This window comes from Lepisosteus oculatus, chromosome 9 (genome assembly GCF_040954835.1).
Source record: "Lepisosteus oculatus isolate fLepOcu1 chromosome 9, fLepOcu1.hap2, whole genome shotgun sequence".
NCBI lineage: Eukaryota > Metazoa > Chordata > Actinopteri > Semionotiformes > Lepisosteidae > Lepisosteus > Lepisosteus oculatus.
In genome coordinates, this window is record NC_090704.1 from 44,231,767 (window position 1) to 44,254,042 (window position 22,276).

Genomic DNA, 22,276 nt, shown 5'->3' on the forward strand with positions numbered 1-22,276 from the left:
TTGGCCAAGCGATAAGATTGTCTCCTCCCAAAGTGAAGGTCTTGTCTTTAATCCTCCTCATTTCAAAAAGATAACTCTGGAATGCGTTAATGCCTCAGTTTTCTTCTTCCTTCTTTCACGGGGGGCAGAAGAGAGATGGGGGGGCGGGGGTGGAGGCAGTGTTCCAAATCCTGAATTAATTCTGAAAAGAGGGGCCTCAAAATATTTGAACCCCCCCACCCCCCTCCTTCTTCCTCCCTTTTCACGGCTGCCGTTTGCCTTTGATTGCCTGTGCCACCAGGACAGGGTTCAGAAGATTAGAGGCCGGGCTCCTGTGGGAGACGCAGAAAGGCGGTGAACTCCAGGGACAAGCTCCAGGGAGGTGTGGAACAGCCAGCCCTTTGTGCGTCTCCACTGGAGTGTTGTCCTGTGAAAGGCGCCGAGCTGCTCTGTACTGCGGTGAAGTGGGTTAGCTCTTGAGGTTGGGCAAACTGAGACAGAATAGAGGCATCTTTTCTCAGAAAATGAAAACCACAGAGCTCCTTTTTTTTTTAATAACACAAGAAGCGATCTTGCTGCAGTTACCACCATGGGAACAATTTTGAGTAACTAAAAGGCGCTCAACTCCAACTCACCGTTCCTGCTCTTTACCAAATGATATCTTATTTTGAGTATTCATGTCCAGCACAAGCACTGCAACTTCTCTTTCATTTGCCACAGGAAACATTTTCCCTTGGAAAATAAAAGAAGCTATAAAGGCATCGAGATGAAAAATTGAAAGTCCTGGAACCGGTTCGCAGCTTCTACCATACAATTAAGATGTTTTCTGATTTAAATAGGGGCTTTTCTCCCTTGAGAAAATAATGGTATGAGTGGGTTTAAGGAAAATGGATTAAACACGACCGAAGATGAAAAGGACAAATCTTTTAGTCAGACCTTTATGTTTTCACTTCAGACAGACCAAGAAATTTCCAGCTTCAAGGAGAAAGAACATTAAAAAATAAAAATATTTTAGCTTTCAGTAAATGGAAACACTTAACTGAGTCCCAGGTAGAAATGAGTGCATTTATTTCATTTCCAAGCACTCATTCTAGATTCCTATGCTGCCTATTCCAAAAATATATATTTAAAAATCCTTACACTGATAAAGAATGTCTGCTTGCTGAAGTGTTGCTATAGAGCTATAGAAAGTACAGTAGGATCTCCCTAAAGAAAAGACAAGCCTTTTCTCTCTTCATAGACTGAAATATTCTGTCTTGCACTGATAACAGCCCGTCTGTGCCTCTGTGTGACGTATATTTATGGAGAAATTCAGCTATACCAGCCTGAGTGTTAGGGATTTTAATAGGACTGTAAACTTTGTAAGGGTTGGCTTACCTGTCTGTTTGAAAAGAAGAGCCAGGCTGGGCACATTTCTCTTATCTGCATCCTAAATTACTTGCTCAGAGTGTAACAAAGGTGAATTTATGAAAAGCCTTATGATGACAGCTGAAGCACAATAGGGGTTTATTACCATATCCAAAACAATGATTTTTAAAGAACCATTTACACTGCCTTTACTTTAGACTGGGTGCAATTTCATTTATTTCTCAAAATATCTTCATGGGGTATTAATTTGACTGTTGACCCAGTATCTAACAGTGATGACTTGCCATCAGTTGATTTAATCACATCTCAAAAAAAGCCAGGATACAGTCTTGGGCTAGATTCTTTATTAATGTGGTTTAAAGCTCATTCATTTGATGACACTTGCCGATGAGTTATGCAAAAAAACATCCATGTTTTTCCAATCCTGGGTCATGGTGAGCCGGAGCCTAACCCAGCAAACAATGGGTGCGAGGCAGGATACACCCCGGATTCCATCAGGGGGCACCCCACCTGTAGTTGTGTTTAGATGAATGTGTGCATGAACAGGAATATTAGGCTCTCTGATGATTCCAAACCTAGTATAAAAAGCTCATCAGGGACTTTCTTGAGATTGCACTTAAAAACTTTTAAGAGCTCATAATCCCTAATTACTAAGCACATGCTTACCATATTGCCCTTGCATGTTATAAATGTGTAGAGAGGCCTGTGTTTGTCAGTAAGGCCGCACACTGAAGGAGAGCATTGTAGCTTAGTTATCTTGTGTGCTTGCTTCTGTTGTACTTTTTATCTTGATTAGCAGTTAGTGATTGTAAGTGGCTGTCTAATTTAAAAATGTATGGTTGGTATTGTCCTCTGCTTTGCTGTGGTACTGAAGTACACCAGGGACAAAGGCTTACTGATTTGGAAAGTAATATTTCATGTAAGCCTGTTTGCCATTGGGAAAGCATTGCTCAAAGCAGAGCCGTGATGTGCTTGGACTGAGAAGAGGTCTGCAGATATGCAAGACTAGTTTGTTTTTCTTAAACTTTATGAATTTATCATGTAGAGACATCAATCAGCCGTGCATGTTACAGTAAGTATTGCACAAGAGAAAAACAAGTGGTGCGCTCCAAGAGGTGAAAAACTTAAAGGAAATGTGAAACAAAAACTGACTCAGAAGAACAGAGCAGATAAGTAAAGAAAATTATTACTTAAGGAAGTACTGTATCATTTTATTGTGATGTTTCGCAATGCAGAGACAGGATTGACTTGTGGTAGTCTCATATCATTTACTCACTTCTCCAAAGGCATTCTTTTTTCATTTGAAAACAAGGTCTTCTGACATCAGTCATCATCGTCAGTCACTGAAGAATCTGCATCCCAATACAGAAACGAGCGCACCATGCCAGTCGGCTGGCAAAATATGGATCTAGAAATTCTATTCAGTCCTTCTTGTTCTAGGGCCTCGGGTTTTGAGATTCTCATAAAGTGGTTAAGCAAATCTTTCAGAGGTTTGTCAGCACACACAAAGCCGGATTGGATAGATGGCTAACGTATAAACATCTTCTCATGACCAAAGAGGAGTGGCAGGTTATTTATTTATAATGTGAAAGATCAACTCAACATTCTGCCCTTACAAACCTTTTTCTCAAAACTGTGAGATGTTTCATTTCTCTCACTCTGCAGCATATATTACACATCTGTAATCAATACCAGCAAGCCCGGTGGTGCCATCACCTTGTTTGGAGGTTTGATTATTTCCAGAAGAATAACTCTGTGTTAAGGTATGACAGTGTAGGCATTAGGTAATGCCTACAAAGCTTCCCAAATGGTGACTTAACATCAGTGCTAGCAAAGTCACTGGTAAGTGTATTGTGCTGTTTTTTTTATACTTTTGTGTTTCAGTCATCTGTTTGTCCTTTTCCTTCTATCTTTTGCTCCCACTGATTTCCATCTCACTTCCAGACTGGTTTATGGATTATTGGTATTGGGATCCATTTGCTTCCCATTCTGCCTCTGCAGTGTGGGGTGAAGAAAGGTGATCAAGTTAATCCAACAGGAACGACATCCAAAAAGTTTCACCCCCCTTGCAAATACTGTACTGTAGTTGCTCAGTAAGTTTAATCACAGTCATCTTTAATGTCATCCACTGTCAAAGTCCCAGTTTCTGTCCTCCCTGACAGAATTGTCAGTGCAGATAATTAACCTAAAAAGGTGCGGTGAAAGTGCTGCAATCACTAGGCAATAGATAATGAAAAATTATTATTGTCGAAGATGAAATTTGCTCTGCTGCTCTGCTGGAAACACATAGAGAGGCACAGATAAATGCAGAGAAGTTGCACTGTCGATAGGGCGAAGCACATTGTGAAAATGTTTTTTTTTGTCTCTGGTAATTAATTTGAGAACTCCTTTATAAATGTTGTGCTGTAGTGTTTTAGACAGCCTCGTTTAGATTTAGCTATGTTTCCCTAGTCTGTTCTGCTGTTTGTTGCCAGCATTTCCCTTGCTTTGATCCATTTCCAAGGTCAGGAGTTCAGAGCGTTATTGAAAAGTGAAGGAAATGTGTTCATTTGACTCTGGAGAGATGCATAATGATGTGCTTATAACTAGTGGTTTTTAAAAACGTACTCCACTGTACACTGCTGTAGTACTTTTAAAGAACTGATATATAAAGGGCATGATTTCCTTAGTTCTTGGTCCTGGGTTCCCAGGATTTTAATGATTCTTTAATTGGTTTGTTACTGTCCTTAATTAGACATATTCATATTTATTTTCATTCAGTGCAGAGAGAGTTTAGATATTTCAAGGTGTTCGGTAGTTTAGGAAACAGCTTTGAAATCTCCTATACTGTATTTTCAGTGCAGAAGTCTATCACATTATCCCAAAATCACATGCGAACCATTGCTTAGAAACTGCTGCTTCAAATCCAGGCTGTGCCACTGAAGCCTGAGTCTTTCAAGAGTCCCGTGTGCTTGAGAACTGTTTAGAGACCAAACTGGAGGGGGGGGTGACTGGATGAGTTTCAGTTGGCACATCAGTGACCCCATTTATACCTGCGGGACTGTGTTATCAGCAAGGGTTGTGTCTGTCATCTGCTTGACACTAAAGCTCTTCGGATACTAAGTCAGATTGTCAGATACTAAGTGGCTGTTCCAAACTGGTACAATTGATATAAGAGGTGAACATGTTTTTATTATTTTCAACCATCAGGTTGCTAGAATTTATCAAGATTGACTTGTGTTTATCCAAAGAAACTTGCCTTTGTACCCATTTGTACAGGATGGGAATTTTAGTGGAGCAACCCTAGTGAAGGACTTCACTCAAGAGTTCAACAGCTGTGCACCACACTGGATTTTAACCCACTTCCTTTGCATAAGCGTTCAGAGACCTACCTCCATGCTATGGCATATATAACCTTTTTCTGTTGAAAACGAATTCAAATTACAGTGGATTTGCAACTGGAATAGAAATTAGTCTCTTACACCTCACACGTCATCCTGTTCAATTTTTGTAAGGAAAACAGATGTCTTTCATCAAACTTTACAAATGTCCAGGAGGCTTGTGCTGTTCTGGGGCCAATTTTGAAAAGTCTATCAGTCATCTGAAGCTCTTTTTCTTTGTTTCTTACTGCATAAAATGTTCTTTGTTCTCTTTTGTTTTAAATATTTTAATTCAGTTTTCTCTTATTGGAAAGGAATGACAAAAATGCCACCTACATTAAAACTGCAGTGACTTTTATTAGTAATCAGTGTTAATTAATGAAATGGGTCTATAGTTATAATTCTCTATTTGCTTTGATATGCTTCTCAAACATTCTCAAGAGTACATTAGCAAGAGAATTAGCAGTAAACTTAGTGAAGATGGTGAATTGGAATTTCTTTATGATAAATGATTAATTAATTTATTAATTTAGAACATGCAAAATTAATCCAGCATCCATGGGGCAGAATTTGATTCAGAGGGACAAATTAGTCCGTCTTATTCGTGTTTGGAAATTCTGCATTGTAGGTTACAAACATTGTGATTTTTCAGATCTCCTTAACATAAAGTTACATCATGTTTAGTTGTGATTGTGGCCAGCCAGTCTTTGAAGGGACTGTAAAGGCTGAGAACCTCCCACTAGAGACGACAAAGGCTTCTGACGATTGTAAATTGGCTCAATGGGTGTTTTTAGGGGGTTATTATCAGTTCACATTTCCACATTGTCAGATGGGTGTTCATTAGTTACTGTATGTGTGGTCTAAATAAAGGAATGGGATTGAGGAAGCACTGAGGGAAGGATGCTCTTGAGTTTAGTAAGTACTGAGTAGGGGGCTAATCTGGAGTCTCTGAGTATAAGAGACACTAAAACTGCAATAAAGCCTTCTTATTTAAAGCATGGTATGGTGTTGATCTTGTGGGTTTTTATGTGCTCAGATACCTGGAGCCTCCTTAGTTTATTTATATTAGTAGCTAATTCAGTGGAAGATCTCAACAAGAAATTTCTTGGGATACCACAACTTGGCTGGGAAGTTTATTCCAGACATCCGGGTGAGCTCTCTGTGTAGAGACATACAGTATCTATTATGTTGGCTCTGAACTGCACTTCATTAACAATTCTACTTGGTACTTCGGATTTTGTTCTATTGCTGAGCTTGAAGACTTCCATTGGACCGGTGCTTCACAGCAGTTTGAATAATACTGGGGTACAATACCTGTCCCATTATAGCACTTGTTCTAGACGTGAACTTCCAAGGCAGCAAAATCGGTTTTGTCACATGGTAACTTGATGTCTTTGCAAAATTGCAAGAGAGCGTCATCTAGTGTGAGAAAGTCTGGGGCCGGTGTGTCTGCATGTTCGTGTTTCATCTCAGCTATCACTGACCTAATACAGCACTTGATCAAATGAATCTGGCCAGTTTAGCAGACTCTCCTAGCTCTGCAGGCAATGCTGTTTTCAAGGGACCTAGAAATCCTGTTGACACACTGGCTGTCATGGAGCAGGATTGGAAGCCCATGATCTAGTGCATTTGTTTAAGGTTTGTGTCACCTCAACACTCTTTCATTTGACCTACTTCTTTCATTTGACCGCCACACTGGGAGGAGTGAGATCCAGCGACCAGGGCCTGACGCTGTCTCTGTTTGTCTTTTCAGGGCCCGGCTGAAGCAGATGAGAGCCCAGCCATGGGCTCTGCGGGTTCACAGCAGGCCGGCGGGCGGCACAGCTTTGTACAGGAGCACTTCCAGGCACAGTACAGGTAAGAGCCAGGAGCACTAGCGCATTGGCTTACAGGTCACTGCCGTTAATGTCCGGTATTTTACATTCAATTTGCAATTACAGGGTGGCGTGCTTATCTTGTGCCTTGACGTGTTTCCTTCCCGTTCAAACCCCTGTGTTTTACAGAAGTATCAAAAAGACACGACACAAACACAGCTAGCTCAGCTGAAGTCCTGGACACTGGACACTCCAGAACGCTTTCTGTCATGCTTTGCAACACTGTGTATCCTGGGGAAGGCCATGGCCAGCCAGACCATACAGTATATATACAGGCTGGCATGGCTGTGTGGTGGTTAATGCTCAGCACGTGAGTCCTGGGTTCAAGTCTTGACTTAGGAGACGTCTGTGTGGAGTATATGTTTTTATCCTGTACCTCTGTGGGTGTTTTATGAATGCTCTGGTTGTCCACTATATTGCAAAGATATGCTGGCTAAGATAATTGGAGTCTCTGTATTTGGTGGGCTTTCCCTACATTGGAATAGTGTAGCTTTCAGGTTTGAAGAAGTTCAGGTAGGTACTGTAGCTGCAAAGGAACAGGTAAAGGATTATTCCATGCTGAAAAGAGACACAAAGTTTCGGCTGTGGAACCTTCCTCAGGTGAAGAAGGTGAGTCACCTGAAGAAGGCTCCACAGCTGAAATGTTGTGTCTCTTTTCTTTTCAGCATGGATCACCCGTTCCTTAGCTTTCAGGGTGTTGTCTTGTTTACGGCCTTGTGCTTCCAGGTTCAGGGTGGTGATGACCCTCACCTCCCCAGAGCTGCTTTCTGATAAGGGATGGATGACTATCTCAACACAAAAGCTGCCCACCCTCACCCTGACTTTAAGCCTGTGATCCCACGATAGACTGTGAAAGAATGTCCTCTTTAGAGATCTGGCACTATGAAATGCCATCTTCATTTAGAAACACAATGGCACTATTTCTATGATGAAGCATGTAATTCTCGAACCTCATTATAATCCTTAACGGGCTCAACAATAGGCCTTACCTCCTCTGAGGACCACTCAGCAGTCTGATTTTTCAGGCGGCCTAATCTCTCTAAAGATGGGACTCCCAGAGGTCCAGTCCTGCACAAAGGAGGCTCATTCAGGGATTTGCGGTTCTCGTCACAAAGAAAAACAAAAATGTGCTTGCCCTTTTATTTGTGACAGGTTCTTTCTCCCAGTAGTGTTCCCCGAATGCTCTTTTCTGTCTTAATCAGTCATCAAAGACTGTACTCGTGTACTGCCAAGGGTTAGGGTTTGCATACAGCTAGGTTTTATAGATTCTATAGTTAAATTTCATGGATTATAAAGTTGCAATTATTTAAAACAAATCATCATAAAATAAAAGTCCACAATAACATGCTGAAAAGCTGCCCAATGTTATCATAATTTGAATACTGACTATTCCCTCATGCAGGGTGACTTACAGTGCCTACAAACGTTTGCTTTAAGTGTAAGTACTTTGATAACTTCCAAGTACATTAAAATAAGTGCATAAAATGACAATAAAGTTTCAATATGTTATGCTGAGTGAGGATGGGGGTGCAAAGCGAGTGCTGCACAAAAACAAAGAAGGTACTCAACAGCCAACAGTAGTTAACATCTGAGCAGTAGTCTAACCCTGTTGACACTCACTGTATTTCAGAGGGTGTGCGCACTGGAATACGATTCAACTTACTATTTCCAATGTAATTAAATCGGTATCGGCTTGGCACCAGGTCTGTGGACTGTACTTTGGTTTTTGTTTGAGACAGCAGAAAGTTTGCTGCAAATACTTTTTTTAAGCAATACAATTGATACTGATCCTCTGTTTAACACTGTCCTTTTAATCAGCAGTTAAAATGTGATGATACTGTTGGACACTTTCAGGGCTTTCTCCATTATTGACAGCATAGGAGTGAAAGATTGTCATTCCTGTTTGCGAATCTGTCTAAACTGGCAGCTTTTAGTGAGATTTGAAAGACTGTTTTTCCTTGCCTGAGAAACTCCAGCAGATTTAGGCCGATATTTGTTAATTTGAGCAAAGAAATGCTGATTCTAAATCACAGAATAGTTTAACAAAACAGCTTTCCAATGTAGCCTGGGAAGGTCATCCAAAATTCTGACAACTTCAGACAATTAAACTGAAGGGTAAAAAATGACACAAACAAAAATGGCTCTTGTGCTTATTGAGGTGGCTTCATTTGCACAAAGAAATGTATCTTTAAATGGGTCGAAACTATATTAGACTTTATATGCATTAAATTAGGTTTCATTTTATTTTTTATTTGTGAAGGTTTTTTTTAAAGCATAGGGGGAATGAACTGCAAACCAAACTCAGTAGCGCAATCCAAAAATCCATGAACTGTGCAACTATTCATCTTTAAAATCAGCATGTTGCTCAGTAGCCCTGCCACTGATCCGGTATTTTTAAATCAATTCTTCTTGAAAGCTCCGAACAATGATAATAGAGCTATCATTAGCTGTCGCCTCCTACCTGAAGTTCCTTCATTGATTCTGGGCTGTGAGTTCCAGGGAGGAGCAGCTATGAGGAGGGTTTCTGGCAGAAGCACTTGGCACCATGTGCTGAAGGTCGCAGTGCCCTGGTTAATAATCACTTTAACGTCACTCGGGTCAGATGAACACTAACCCATGAAAGGCATATTTGATTACTGAGGGAAATTAATTATAGCAACAATAAGAAGGCCCATCCTCCAGTGGTTTCATGATAAATTACTGGCATATCTGACGCAGCAACCCACCTGAACTACCATATCTATTAAAGATGACACTCTTTTTTTCTTGGTTTTATTTCATTCTTAATTAGCAACAGGTTGTCATTCAGATAAATAAAGAGAACCATCTTCACTCTCTAGCCCACTCTGATTTCTTGGCTGTTGTTGGTGCTGTTATTGTACAGTAATTTTAAATAGTTTGGAAGCCTGGATTCATCAAATAAAGATCCCTTATTTTCTGAGTTCTGCCTGTTCTGCAGTAAAATTCCCAAACACACAATTGGTCCAGTCTGGTGCTTCGCATAACCATTTATTATGGCCATGGACTGGCTGAGTTTGCACATCTTATTATAGCCAGTTAAAGCCCCTGTCCCCATTGATTGGAAGAGGAAATAATATCCAGAGACGCTGTAATGGAGGCGGCCCTGTTTCCTGTTTTAAAAGTGCTCAGTCTTCAGGGACAGGCACTGCCTGGCAGCCAGTAGCCTAATTATTTCTCACTCCAATAATTACAAAGCAGGAACGTCAATAGCATCAATAATATGCCCTAATGTGAAGTGGAGTTGATTACGCTATAAGAACATAAGAAAGGCTACAAAGGGGAGGCAGCTATTTGGCCCATTTAGCTCATTTGGTAGTTAATTCATCACAGGATCTCATCCTGCCATTTCTTGGAATAAGCCAGAGATACAACATGACTGAGCAGCTTGTTCCACACTCCCACAGCCCGTTGCATAGAGAGGTGATTCATGTTCCTGGTTTGCTTCCAATACACTTCCAAGGTGTTTCCACCTGTGTCTTCTCGTGCATGTTCTATTTCGAATGCTTGGATCTGGTCCCCTCAGTCTTCTCAGGTTCCTTCGTTCTATAGTCCTAGTGGCTCACGGATTCAAGGAACTTTGTCCTGTGAAGGTGCTAGGTGAGCAAGTGATGAACGACTTAACATTCTACATGTCCAAAATCTTCTAGTTCTAGTTCAAAAAGGATGTATTATGTTGCCGTACCTGCAGAGAAAGGCACACTGAAGTTGCACAGTGCTTACAGTCTTTCTCCAGAAGCCAGAAGAAGTGGTATTCTTTAGCTAAAAAAAGACTATCACAAGTAATGCAAAACTACCGTAGAAAGGGGCTGCTAATTATTGTGTGGGGATTCCAGTCATCTTTGTTGCAGTACAGTACTTTTTTATAGTTGGAACATTAACTGGTATATGCATTCTGCTTGTTATAATTGAAATAGTTCAGAAGGTAGGGGAGAGAAGGTGTTAACTCCAGTGTCTTGCCTAAATTCCACTCTGGGCTTGTACAGTTTGGCCTCCCTAAATTTCCCTCTTAATTCATCTGGTGAGATAACATTACGTTATTTGTTTAGGAATTAAAATGACTTTCTGAAAACCAAAAGCGGAGTTTACTCCATCATCATGTTAATCCCCTTAACATCTGCATTATCAACTGCGAGCTGTCATGAACTGCAGGTGTAGAGTAACTTTATGGTTAATCTGCCTGTAACCGTGTTATGAAGTCACTGAAATGCTTCTAATTATACCTTAGAATTTCTCAGAAGAAAATCATACAGCCTGCTGTGGACTTCTGAAATGATTTGTGTGGAAGAACTGCATGCTAATTACTAGACTCAGTCAAACTTTTAGGTTTCCTTGTAATTTTCTGCTAGTTTTCTCATACAGCTGAGCTGTCTAAACAGGCACAAACCTTCTCTAATTGCTACCCAGCTGCTGAGAAGTTCTGCTATGTCTTAGTGCAGCTGAGGGGAGGTGGGAGGTTGTAACAAGACATAAAGCTCTGGATGAGTCTCTCTGAATAGGCTCAGGTTGGTAGGCTGTGTTTATCCTCCCAAATTCTGTCACACATTTAGGAATTACAGTGATGCAGAACCACTGACGGATGTATCCTGGGATGATCCTAGAAATCAGCAAAATGCATCAGCCTCTTTCGTGTTTGCCCTGCTTGTTTACTTGACTAATAACTCACAATATAATTAGAGTGTTTGGGATCTCGCTTTAACTGCAGGGTTAGACTGGCAGTAAAAGAAATTTAGCAAAGAGGGATGAGATTTTTTAATTGACCATGGAATATTTCTTTGTTTTTATTTATTTTTTTGATCCACAAATGGGATCTATCACATATCATGTGTGTATTTTGTGTGTTCTTTGAGTCAGCTGGGATAATAGCTTCATTAAAAAAAGATACTGGAGTATACATGCATGAATATTAAAGTACTTTTGATTGACTACAGGGGAAAGCTTGAGTGTGACAGATGTGCAGTGAGTTTTAACAGCTTCTTCAGAAGAGCAAAATTGCCAGTCCTGTCTTGTTTGCTCTTTGAGAGTAATCATTTAACTACTGTTGCCGAATTGCAAATCCTTATTAACAGAAACAAGTTTGCAAGCCCACGCACATTTTCTCTTTCTTTTTGCTGTTTTTAACAGTACCTTATGGCATTTGGCTACACACTGAATACAGATTTGCAGATGCATGCACTGAGTATCGCTTCTCAATGGAAGAATCATTGATGCAACAAAATCTCAGTTTGTGGCATCTCTCTCTTTGCTCTGTGATTAATCTTGTGCGTTTTCAGAGCCGCCTTCTTTCTCAGAGTTGGAAGAGACTCGAGGGGCACCTCCTGCTCGGGCTGTCTCTTCAGAACAGGGAGTAGAAACTGATGAGCAGCTCCTCAGCTGTGCTATGGGGGGGTGTCGGTTCACAAACAGTGGAGTGTCAGTGTCACAGCTTCACAGCCTCATTACTGCCTCAGCGCTGGGGCCCTGACAACAAGATTCTGCATCGCATACGAGCAGACAAGTGAGCTGTGGAAAGGCCGCTGGATTCAAACTGGGCCAGCGTGCTCGGGATAGCGGGTGTCCTGACCAGTGCAAGCGCTTGCTTCTTTTGAGGGCATTCGGATGGCTTATAAAGCAGCCCGTGTGGTTTATTTTTTTTCCTTATAAAAAGAAAAGGTGTTTAAAGAGTTTGAATGTCGTGGGGAGAAGAACATAATCACAAACATAAGACAGGTTACCAAAAGAGAGGAGGTCATGCGCCCTGTTTGACCCGGTTGACGTTTAGCACCTTAATTAACCCATGGATCTCATCCAGCCGTTTCTTGAACGAAGCCACGGAAAGGGTGGCCAGTATGGCTGGGTAGGTTGGTCCATACCCCCGAAACTCTCTGTGTAAAGAAGTGCCTCCGCTTCTGGGTTTTATATGCTCTTCCGTATAGTTTCTGTGTGTGTCTTTCAGATCATGTTTCACTGTCGATTCCACAGAACTACGCTGTGGTTGACCTTGCGAGTTCCTTTGAGCAGTCTGAGTACCTCGGTCAGGTTACCTTGAAGTCTTAAATTAAACTCCTTCAGCCTGTCAGTGTAACTTACTCTTAAGTCGTGGAATGTATCTGGCTGCGCTTCTTTTGACTGGTTCAGCAATACTTCTTTGCAATGTGGTGACCAAATTGTTTTCTCTTAAGCAGACTGTTAGAAGTTATTCACTTTTCTTTACTGCACTGATCTGTGTCACCTCTGTAAAAGCAAGTGCAGTGGTGAGGTCATTTATTATTCTAGTGGGCTGCTCTCATAGTGTAAGAGGGATATAAAATCTGTCTCCACAGAAGGAACTTGAAAGAACGTGAAAATCTGCTCTTTAAGAGGGTACGAGGCAGGTAATGCAGGATATAAACTGTAAATCCTGGAGGATTCCCTGTGTCTGGAGAATACATCACAGAGAAAGGGATTATTTTAAACCTGCAGGTCCAGTTTAGGTCTATTATGAACTACTCCGATGGGTCTTAAAATAAGGAAATTGTTAACAAAGGTGCACATGGGCATTCTCCTCTTAAGAATGCCAGTGTACAGTATGTTTTCTAAAAACTAAAAAATACAGGCCCCTTACATTGTACTGTAAATCTAAAAATAATATATATATAAAATATGTAATCTATATTAGACTAAGGTACAGTAAGATTTTCTTTGTTAGTAGTTAAAAACGATTCATAGAAATTTTAAACAAGCCAGTAGTTTTCAGTTTTTCACATACAAGGGGGACTCTTGTCCTTTTTAAGATGAGTTTAAGGGGTGTTAGAAACCCTGAAAAATGAATGAATATGAAGAAGAGTGTACCGGCCGATGAAGAGTCACACAGCAAAGAGTGGAGAGAACTTGCTGCCCCTGTCATTTTGCTGACAACAGCGCCACGGGTTCCCAGGCCTTGATGAGGATGACTGTTTAGCATTGGGTTGTTTGTAACATTGTGTTCCCTTACGGTCCTCAGCTCTTTTTTTTTTTTGAACTAGAAGGAAGCTTTGAATTGAGTTTACAAAGGACCCCTTTGTAAGGCAAAGCTGTGGAGAGGCAGGCCTGTCTGAGACTGTGCTGATGAGAGAGCAAGGCAGAACTTTCTCTCCTGCTGTATCTCACAGAAAGGTATGATGCTGTGTGCCTCATCAGACCCCTCCCAGATCATTAGGGAGGGGTTCTAAATCTTTTTTTCCCCAAGTTGTCATGTATCCATCCTCGATCTTTATGACCTGGGAGTGAAAAAACGTCTGGTATGCTCTGTAGTCCCTAAATCACTTTTATTTTTTGTGATTCTAGTCAGCGTAGTCTTTGATCTGTATCGGCCGTGTTGTGGAATGTTTTTTTCTTTAGTCTTTGGTGGTGAAGCGCAATTAAAAAGAAGCAGGGGAAAAAAGGCCAGTTAATTCTTTCTGCTCTGGATCAATCAGTGTCAGAGTCTCACTCTAGCAACCGACACACACGAGTGGTTAGCTCTCTGATGTCTCTGTCCAGCCTTGACATCTAGAGAGCGAAATAAACACAATACCAATTAAGTTGATGAGCTCCCATTAAAACTAATTGTAGAGCATTTTCACTAGTTCTCTGATTGCTGAAGCTGTTCAGATATACTTTCTTTTAAGTGACGGCAGACACAAATTATTGCTAGAATTATTGTTTTAAGCTCTCTCCATGACTAGAAGAATTAATGTTGTGCTGATATGTCATTATCACAGTCCGGTGGTAAATATTTATTAATACTGTGTTCATGTCCCAGTGTTTTTATGACCTCAGATTCACCCGGCACACAAAGTAAAACAAAGCATGTCAGATGCCAGTGCTTCTTAAAGTAAAGAGCATTGCAGTTGGTTAGCTTTTCTGCTTTTAGAGCCACATGTGTTGTTAAAGCATTTTTAAATGCGATGTTCATACTGATTATAACAGTAATCAATTCAGCATTAAGAAAAAGCCCCTGCTGCTCAATGAGTAATACAGTTCTGCAACAAATACAAGTGAAGTTTTCTACTTTTATTCTTCACTGCTTACTCGTTATCCAGGCTTTGCTTAGAAAAACAATTTTGATTATTATTTTTTTTTTACTTCTGTATAGTCATGGCAGTTTTAGCTCACACCAAAGAAAATCACTCACAAAAGATGTCTAAATTGATTTCTGGTAGGTTTTATTATATTAATCATAACTGGAGATGATGTGACTGTATCGCCTTAAGAATCTAATTACATTTTTCATACAGCGTGGCTTTTGTCTGCTTTATTTTCGTGATTTTAGCTGGATGATTCCTTCATAATCCTCCTCATCTCCTGTCTTTTTTCCTTGAGGAAACCTTTATTGAAACCTTGCCTGAATGAAGCCTCTTTTTTGAATGAATATGGGTTGGTTAGGAAGGCTTTTCCGAATAAACTGATACACAAGCTCTGAATATGGGCTTTTGTTTTACAACTCAGTTCCATCGACTGCACTTTGTGCCCTGCTCAGAGCCCACAGCTGCGTATGAAGGCTTTCAGAATCAGGGCGAAGAAGAATTAGTGCATTAGCTTTCATATCTTACAACAACAGATGGTCGCTAACTTTCATTTTCCTTTTAGTACTGGCTGACAATGAAGGGATGTGACAACCACACCTTAAAAAAACATCTTAAAAGGGACACCACAGTAACCTTTTGTTAAAAAAATGACTAAAGATACTGGGGACAAAAAGGCGTGATTATTAATGCACATTGTTTCCCTGCCAGAAAACTATAAGAGCTGATCTGATGGCACCTTGTAAGACCCATTAAATGAGAGGTAATTCAGACCTGTGTTGACACGAGCACCTGCTGGCCAGATTGCAATACTGTGCTATTACTGTACTTTTTCAGATGTTGCAAGTCGGCATAAGATTGTCATGGTTTTGTGCAAGAAATTGCTGTCTGATACTTGTAAAGCCCACAATTCGGGGGCGGGGGGGAGCTGACCTATCAAGTCCCTGGTTGTGCTTCAGGGTCTGCCCAGAGATTGTACCTGGAGATCTGGTGGGGGGGGAGGATTCATGAGAAAACACAGGAAGGCGATTCTTTCCATGGCACAGGGAAACGTTTACCAATCACCTCCATCGTTCCTTTCATGTTTAACTGCCGTTCTGGGCTGACTGCGGGAGGCATCCTTCTGAAGGTCTCAAGCCACTGACACTATTATGCATGTGGGAGTTTGTAGAAATCAAAGAGATCAATCACAAACAGGTCAAAAAAGAAAAACACATGCAGAGCAAAAATTCTTGAGTCATTTGCCGATCCCATGTGCACAGAGACTCTGGACGAAAAGCTTGAGAAAACGGGTATCCTGTAGATTCGTCCCCAGTAACTGGAATGTCATGTGATGCATTGAAAGGAGTTGAGCTCCAGTGGAGTTTCTGATTTCACCCACATGACAGGATGTTTCCTGTGAGGTTCTAAATGCTGTTCCATTAACTTTGCAGGAATTCATACACTAATTTGTGGATTGCTTAAACTTAGTGTACCTGTGTATCTCTATAGCACCAAGTTCAATAACCTTACATTTTAAATTTAACGTTTTTTTCCTTTATGTGTAACAACAATGTTGGTAATTGATTAATAAGTCTTTGCCTAGAGAGGATGATGTGCAAACAACCTGTGTTAAGTCAACAAAATTGAATATCCAGGGACTGGCCCATTTCTGCAATGTTCCACTTTTTTTGCCCATAGTTAAAGGAACAAGGATACAGGAAGAAGATCCTTGTTAGTGTTAGAGCTGTGTGCAGAAGGGTGACCTGTGGTTAGGGTTCTGGACTCATAACTGGAAGGTTGTGGATTTTAATCCAGCAGTTGAGACACTGCTGTATCCTGTAGATGGGTGCCAACGTTAGTCACTTTTTATGGAAGTGTCAGCCAGTGCAATTATTTAGTTATTGGATTTTCCTTTTACTCCATGGATTAAACTTGAGTCCCCCTCAAGAACAGGGCAGGTTAGAAAAATGTAAACGATTAAAAGAGCTGTGTCTGTGCTTGCAAACATTTGAAACTGAGTATTAATGATCCCTCTGCATAAAACAAGAAAATTGCTTACCTTCCACTTAAAAATCCCATCTGTCTCCGCAGATAAATCTCAGACTTCTCTTAGCTGTTAAATTGCCACAGTCTGTTGGCTTCAATAAACTATAAATTCTTATGGGCATTTGTCCCAGATGTTTGCAAAATAAGGACCATTGCCCTTTTCTGTGTTCTAGTCTGTAATGCTCTGCTGAATCTAAACTCAGGAGCTGCAGACACGACCCCATCTTGGAAGGTCTGTTGTCAACCTCTAGCTTGTGCATTGCACAGTTTCACCAACAACAGTGAAGCAGTGCTCAGGTCTGCTGCTCTGAGAACCCACTGGGGATCGGTGAGACTCATTGCCTCTGTCCAATTATTGTGGTTAAATACCTGCTTTTGTATACCTAATAGCTAAAGTCAAAAGTAAATAATGACCCAATGAAAAATTGGTCTCTGGGTTGTGCTTCAGAGTAGCATGCTCGCTGTGATATTAACAACTTCTGTGGGCTTTAAAAGTCCAAATTGGTTTTTCTCCTCACCTTAGCGTCTTGAAGACGTGATTGGGGAAAACTGAAATGCACTTAAGCTTCAATGAGCATGTATTGACTAAATTAACTCTGAAGTTAATTTCACAATTCCCCCAGTAAAAGAAATAAGCCCTTAAGCTAAATTTGGGCAGGTCTTTGTTTCTTACATTTGGACGTTGCGCATTCCGTTGTAATGGAAAACAGCATGTCGGAGATTAATAGCAGGAAAGAGCCTTATGTTTAATAATGCTGGTCTTGTACTTACATTAGCTCTGAAATCATGCTGGCAAAAGGCTCATCTGAGCAAATGATGAAAAATGGCTGCTGCAGCTTTACATTGACGGGCAGCATCATAACAGCCCAGAATAGGGGAGTTCATTGATAAACGACTCATTAAAGCAGAAAATTGTTTCCAAATTGAGCGCCAGCACAGACGCTCGCTTCTCTTTCAGGGGCGACTCCTGCCGCAGGAGTCTGGTTTTTCTTAACATTTCTAATGGGGGGGGGATGAGAGACAACAGCAGTGGCCTCTGAAACTCATACCCTGGCTTCTCAAGCCCAAACCTGCTGGAACTGAAACCTCTGGATGAGATTCTCAGGTCAGTAAGTGGCTAGCAACCCAACTGGCCGGGATATCAGCTTCAGCAACATGACTAAGGATCTTAATCCAAACACTGGCAAGCCTTCATTGAAATCAGTGCCCCCTGTTCTCAGTTTTAAATGCACTTCCCAGTAGTTTCCACTTGTCTCTTATGGTTCTTTTTTTTTTCACTGTTCATTCTGGAGAAGTCCTTTGAGGGTTTTGCAAACTTGAATGTTCCTTAAGCCTGGGAATGTGGCCTGTCACTCTTTAAAGGACTGATTCTGGAGAGCAGTGATAGAGACATTTCTGGGCAACATTAAAAAAAAGTCCTCAGTCTCAGCCCATGACCATCGTAGAGGGCAAATGTGTGATGCATCTTATCACTTTAACTATTTCTTTTAATTGTCTCGGACTCCGAAGCCATTATTTGAATGTTTGGGGTTGGCTCAAATATCACAATTTCGGATTTATTACTGGTATCAGGGTTTTGTTTTATAAATTGGTGTGAAATTTAATTGTTGGCTTTTGCAACTTGTTTTTGTTCTTCTTGGATGTAAATCTTCTATGAATCCCCAGATTCAGTCCTCAGAATCTTTTTGATACCTAATATTTTAATTTAAAAATGATCTACAACACCCCGCTGATATTTCTGTTATTCCCATAAATCTCTGCACTGTCCCCATACACCACCGAATAGGCTAACATGTTAATTTCAGCCCAGTTAGATTTCACTTGGATAGAGGCAGATAGCATCTTTGTCTGTTGGGACATACTAACTAATCCCAGAAACAAATGAGTACAAGCTTGAGTTCTGAATTGATTTGCAGGGAATACACAGTACAAAAAGCTGAAGACATTGTGAAAGAAATCGCATGCTGTCTCCCTCACTTGAAATAAGAGAAATAATTGCTGGTACTCTGTCGCTCATTGTGTGCACAGCAAAGCCTTAAAACAACAAAATGAGGCTTTAATGAGTGAACAATTAAGGAAACAAAACTGCTAAAAATAATCCGAACTTGCATGCGAGTTCTGTCCTGTTTATAGTAGAAAGATGAGTATGTGAATAATTTCTTTTCAGTTTTACACAAAATGTTTATGATTATGTAGGAAATTGTAGAGGAATTATTTTAATCTAGTGCAATATGTGAACATAAACTCATCCACACACTTGACTGATTGAAATACTCTGTAATTTACTTTTCATACAGTGGATGCTGTTGGAAATGAGTTTCAGAACTGCTGTAGCATGTCATCAGACAGGTACTTTGGAAACCATTTTGATCCTCAATGCTTCCTGCTGACTGAATTCTTTCACTTCAAAGCAGATGTACCGTGCCATTCTCTAAAAATGTCAATATGGTTGTTGCGATTTCATGATTGCAGGAAACCCGTGTTGCAGAAAGCATTTCAACTAATGTTGTCGGCTTCTTTTTCTTCACGCAGCAGATAAACAGCAGTTTGGAAAAAAAAAAACGTTTTGTAACAAACTCACAGAACAGAATTTCCGACAGAAATTTGCACATGAAATGTACAAGAAAGCTGTATATTCCTCCTTTGATCTCTCAAGGTTGCTACTGCATGAAAAGAGATCTGTATGGGGGATTTGTAGTGGGGTATGTAACAGTTTATGCACATAGTGTCTAGGGAAAGACAGTAATTGTGAAAAGCAAATAGTGTTTCTGTATACTCTTTCTAAAGCAACGACTGCCAGACATGCTTCCTGCTTCTCTCACATTCTGCATTTCCAGGAGTGAAGTTTTCAGAGGGAGAGCAATATGCTCTCGGATGAACCGGTCAGTTCATCCATCACCCAGGCAGTTTAACCTTTTGCTTCGTCCCATGCACGGGTGATTACAATGATAAACGCAACTGAAGGGATGACAAAATGCGCACTGGTAGCAAAACAACTTTTTCGAAGCCTCAGGGTTCGGTCAGATTAAGCGTTCGGCCCAGTCATTCAGATGCTCGGTTTGGAAAGCTCTTGTTCCTTGTCCATTTGAATTCTGCTGATCATTGGAATTTTTGGGGGGAGAAATACAGAGCCCATCTGGAGTACGTTTCTATTCATGGCTCGCCCTGTGCTTGAATGTTGCACACATAGTTCAGCAATCAAAGAATAGTTTTGATTTGGAAAAAGAAGAATGCAGGGACAGCCTTTAACACCTGCTCCAACTTTACATGCAGATCACAGTGCTACTTTGCCTGTGAAGCAGGGCGGCCTATTTCATGTTAACACAAGTTTACCAGCTGAGGCAAGAAACTGTCACTGCAGAGCTTTCCCTTCAAATGAAATACAGTGACTCGTTATGGATCCGCACTTGTAGCTTCAAACTCCAGCCAATCAGAGGGATGATTAACAGACATCTTGGCTCTCTTTAACAAGCGCATTAAATCCCACCTGCTCACCCCTTACATTTTTGGCTCATCAAAATGATGTGCACCTTGAGCTCTGTGTAATCTGCTGCAATTAGAATGCAGTGTTATAGCATTTCAGCACATCTGCCATTTCGGTTTGTTAGCTGATGTAATGCTTTCAGTGGGCCACTGAAAACTGGCTTGTCAGGCCAGAAGTCTTCGTGAGACCCTGCACTCAGCAGTGAAGTTGGACGTGTGTGTTCCATTCCCGCTGAGTGCCAGTACACAGCTCACTCAGGTGCCTGCCTTTTCCTGGGTGTTTAACTCGAGGGGAAGGAGACAGAGAGCATCAGCTGTGCTTCTTGCCTCAATGAGCATATACAGTAGTCTCCAGTGGAGCTCTGCCCCTACTAGGCGTTGTGTCGTCTGAGCCGAGCACCTTCACCCAGGACTGCTCGCCTGAGTTGTGGCCCTCTTCCTGGAAGTTTCAAGCGCTCCTGGAATATTTAAAATTCACAGAGTCTTTCCTTTTGAAATATTCAGTTTTTTTCCTTGCCTTCACGCGGATGTTAAAGCATGGCGTGCTTTCACACATACCCAAATGTGTTTTTGGTGTCTTCCTTTTCAGACAGCGAAGTGTAATCAAGTAGGACAGTTGTGCAAGAGGTGGTGTTGAACTGAAAAGGCTGTCATGGTGGAACGATAAAAACATCAGAAGCTACCATTTGCAGTCTACTTTGGAGCAGGGCTGTCTGTAGAAGTAAATGTGTTTTTGCTTAACAGTGTGACCTGCTAAACACTGCAAGTGAGTATCATGATATAATAAGGGATGGAAGGACGGATTGGATTAAGTCTTTCTAGTTTTTGTCAGTTTCAGCCTACCACAGAGGAGGTTATGAAATCAGTGGAGGTCAGGCCTGCACAGGTTTAAAATGCACAGCTCCTTGCTTTTCCCCTTTTGGCAAGAAGCGTCCACGTTTCATTTTTATTCTACTCTTAAAGGATTGGTTTAATTGGAAAGTGATCAGTGTTCTCTAATTTTTCTGTGTGTTTTTTCCCCTGTTAGGTCTTCCTTGACCTGCCCCCATTGCCTTAAGCAAAGCAACACTTTCGATCCATTCCTGTGCATCTCTCTACCCATCCCTCTACGCCAAACCAGGTAGGTCATTCCAGCGCGACACTTAAACACAGGTAAGGCATGCTGGGTGTGAGCCCTTGTTCAAACTGTGCCTTCAGTGCATGGTGGTGTCACTAGTGATTCCACAAAGCAGCTACCCTCAAATGACTCAGCACTGTCAAGGGGTAAGGTTGTGATGTAGTTCAGGTGGGTAGCTGCGTCAGCATGCGTAGGCTGCAAAGGAACAAGTAAAAGGTATATTCCCTGCTGAAAAGAGAAGAAAGAAAACTCAAAGTTTCGGCTGTGGAGCCTTCTTCAGGTGTAATGTGTCAGTCAGGACTCTCTTGACTCTCAGCAAAACCGGCTTGCAGTGATGTCAGTGAGAGACACTCTGGACCTCCAGTCAGGGCAAACTCTCCTGTCAGGCGCTGTGGAGCTTGCTGCCAGTCAAAAGATGACATGGCTCAGATGGGTGGATCAGAGGTACTTGCCTGCTCCTTTTCATTCTCCCTGTGCAGCACAGCGTTCCAGAATAGGCAGAGTGTAATTGTGAAGCAATGTGTAATAAAAGGCTCTTCAGGGAAAAAATACTTCTGAAACAAGAAACATAAGAGTGCAGGATGAAGGCCAAGAATGGGAGTTGAGATGAGACGTTTGTATTTGTACTGTTTGACCTCAAACAGTAGAGCAGTCTAACATTCTTAGGAGCTCTTATTACAGTATGTCTTGCAAATTGGTCCTTGTTTAGATGCAAGTCACAGGGTATGTTTAAATGTCTGATCTTCTTTTCCTCTTTTGGGAAATTTTACTCAGTGAAAGATTCAAGAAGATGCAAAAGGATTCAACAGGGAAAATAATTATTTTTAAAGATTTACAGTGTGTCTAGCAGGTGTGCCTTGTCGTCCCCCTGAGGTCAGAACTTGATGAAAAAGGTTGTTAAAATGCAGGCCCATCTTCTTACTACATTAACATTGACATTGTGTTGGCATTATGTGCCCTAAGGAATTTCCCAGATCTCTTTTATGAGACAAAAGGGAAAATCCCCTACACAATTGAGAGTTCTGAGCTGTCATTGCTAATGCACTG

The 22,276-nt window shown here is 41.2% G+C and overlaps 1 protein-coding gene across 6 annotated transcripts in view; it reads left to right on the plus strand.

Moving 5' to 3' along the window:
- usp43a (ubiquitin specific peptidase 43a) overlaps positions 1 to 22,276 on the plus strand; it is a 142,834-nt gene that overhangs the window by 45,767 nt on the left and 74,791 nt on the right. For all 6 annotated transcript variants that reach the window (XR_001479425.2, XR_001479424.2, XR_001479426.2 and 3 more), the window contains exons 3-4: positions 6,460 to 6,563; positions 21,140 to 21,232. Coding sequence is in view for 1 of the 6 variants with exons in the window: in XM_015356133.2 (XP_015211619.2) it covers positions 6,460 to 6,563; positions 21,140 to 21,232 (197 nt within the window). In the remaining 5 variants the exon portion in view is untranslated. The remainder of the gene's footprint in view (positions 1 to 6,459; positions 6,564 to 21,139; positions 21,233 to 22,276) is intronic.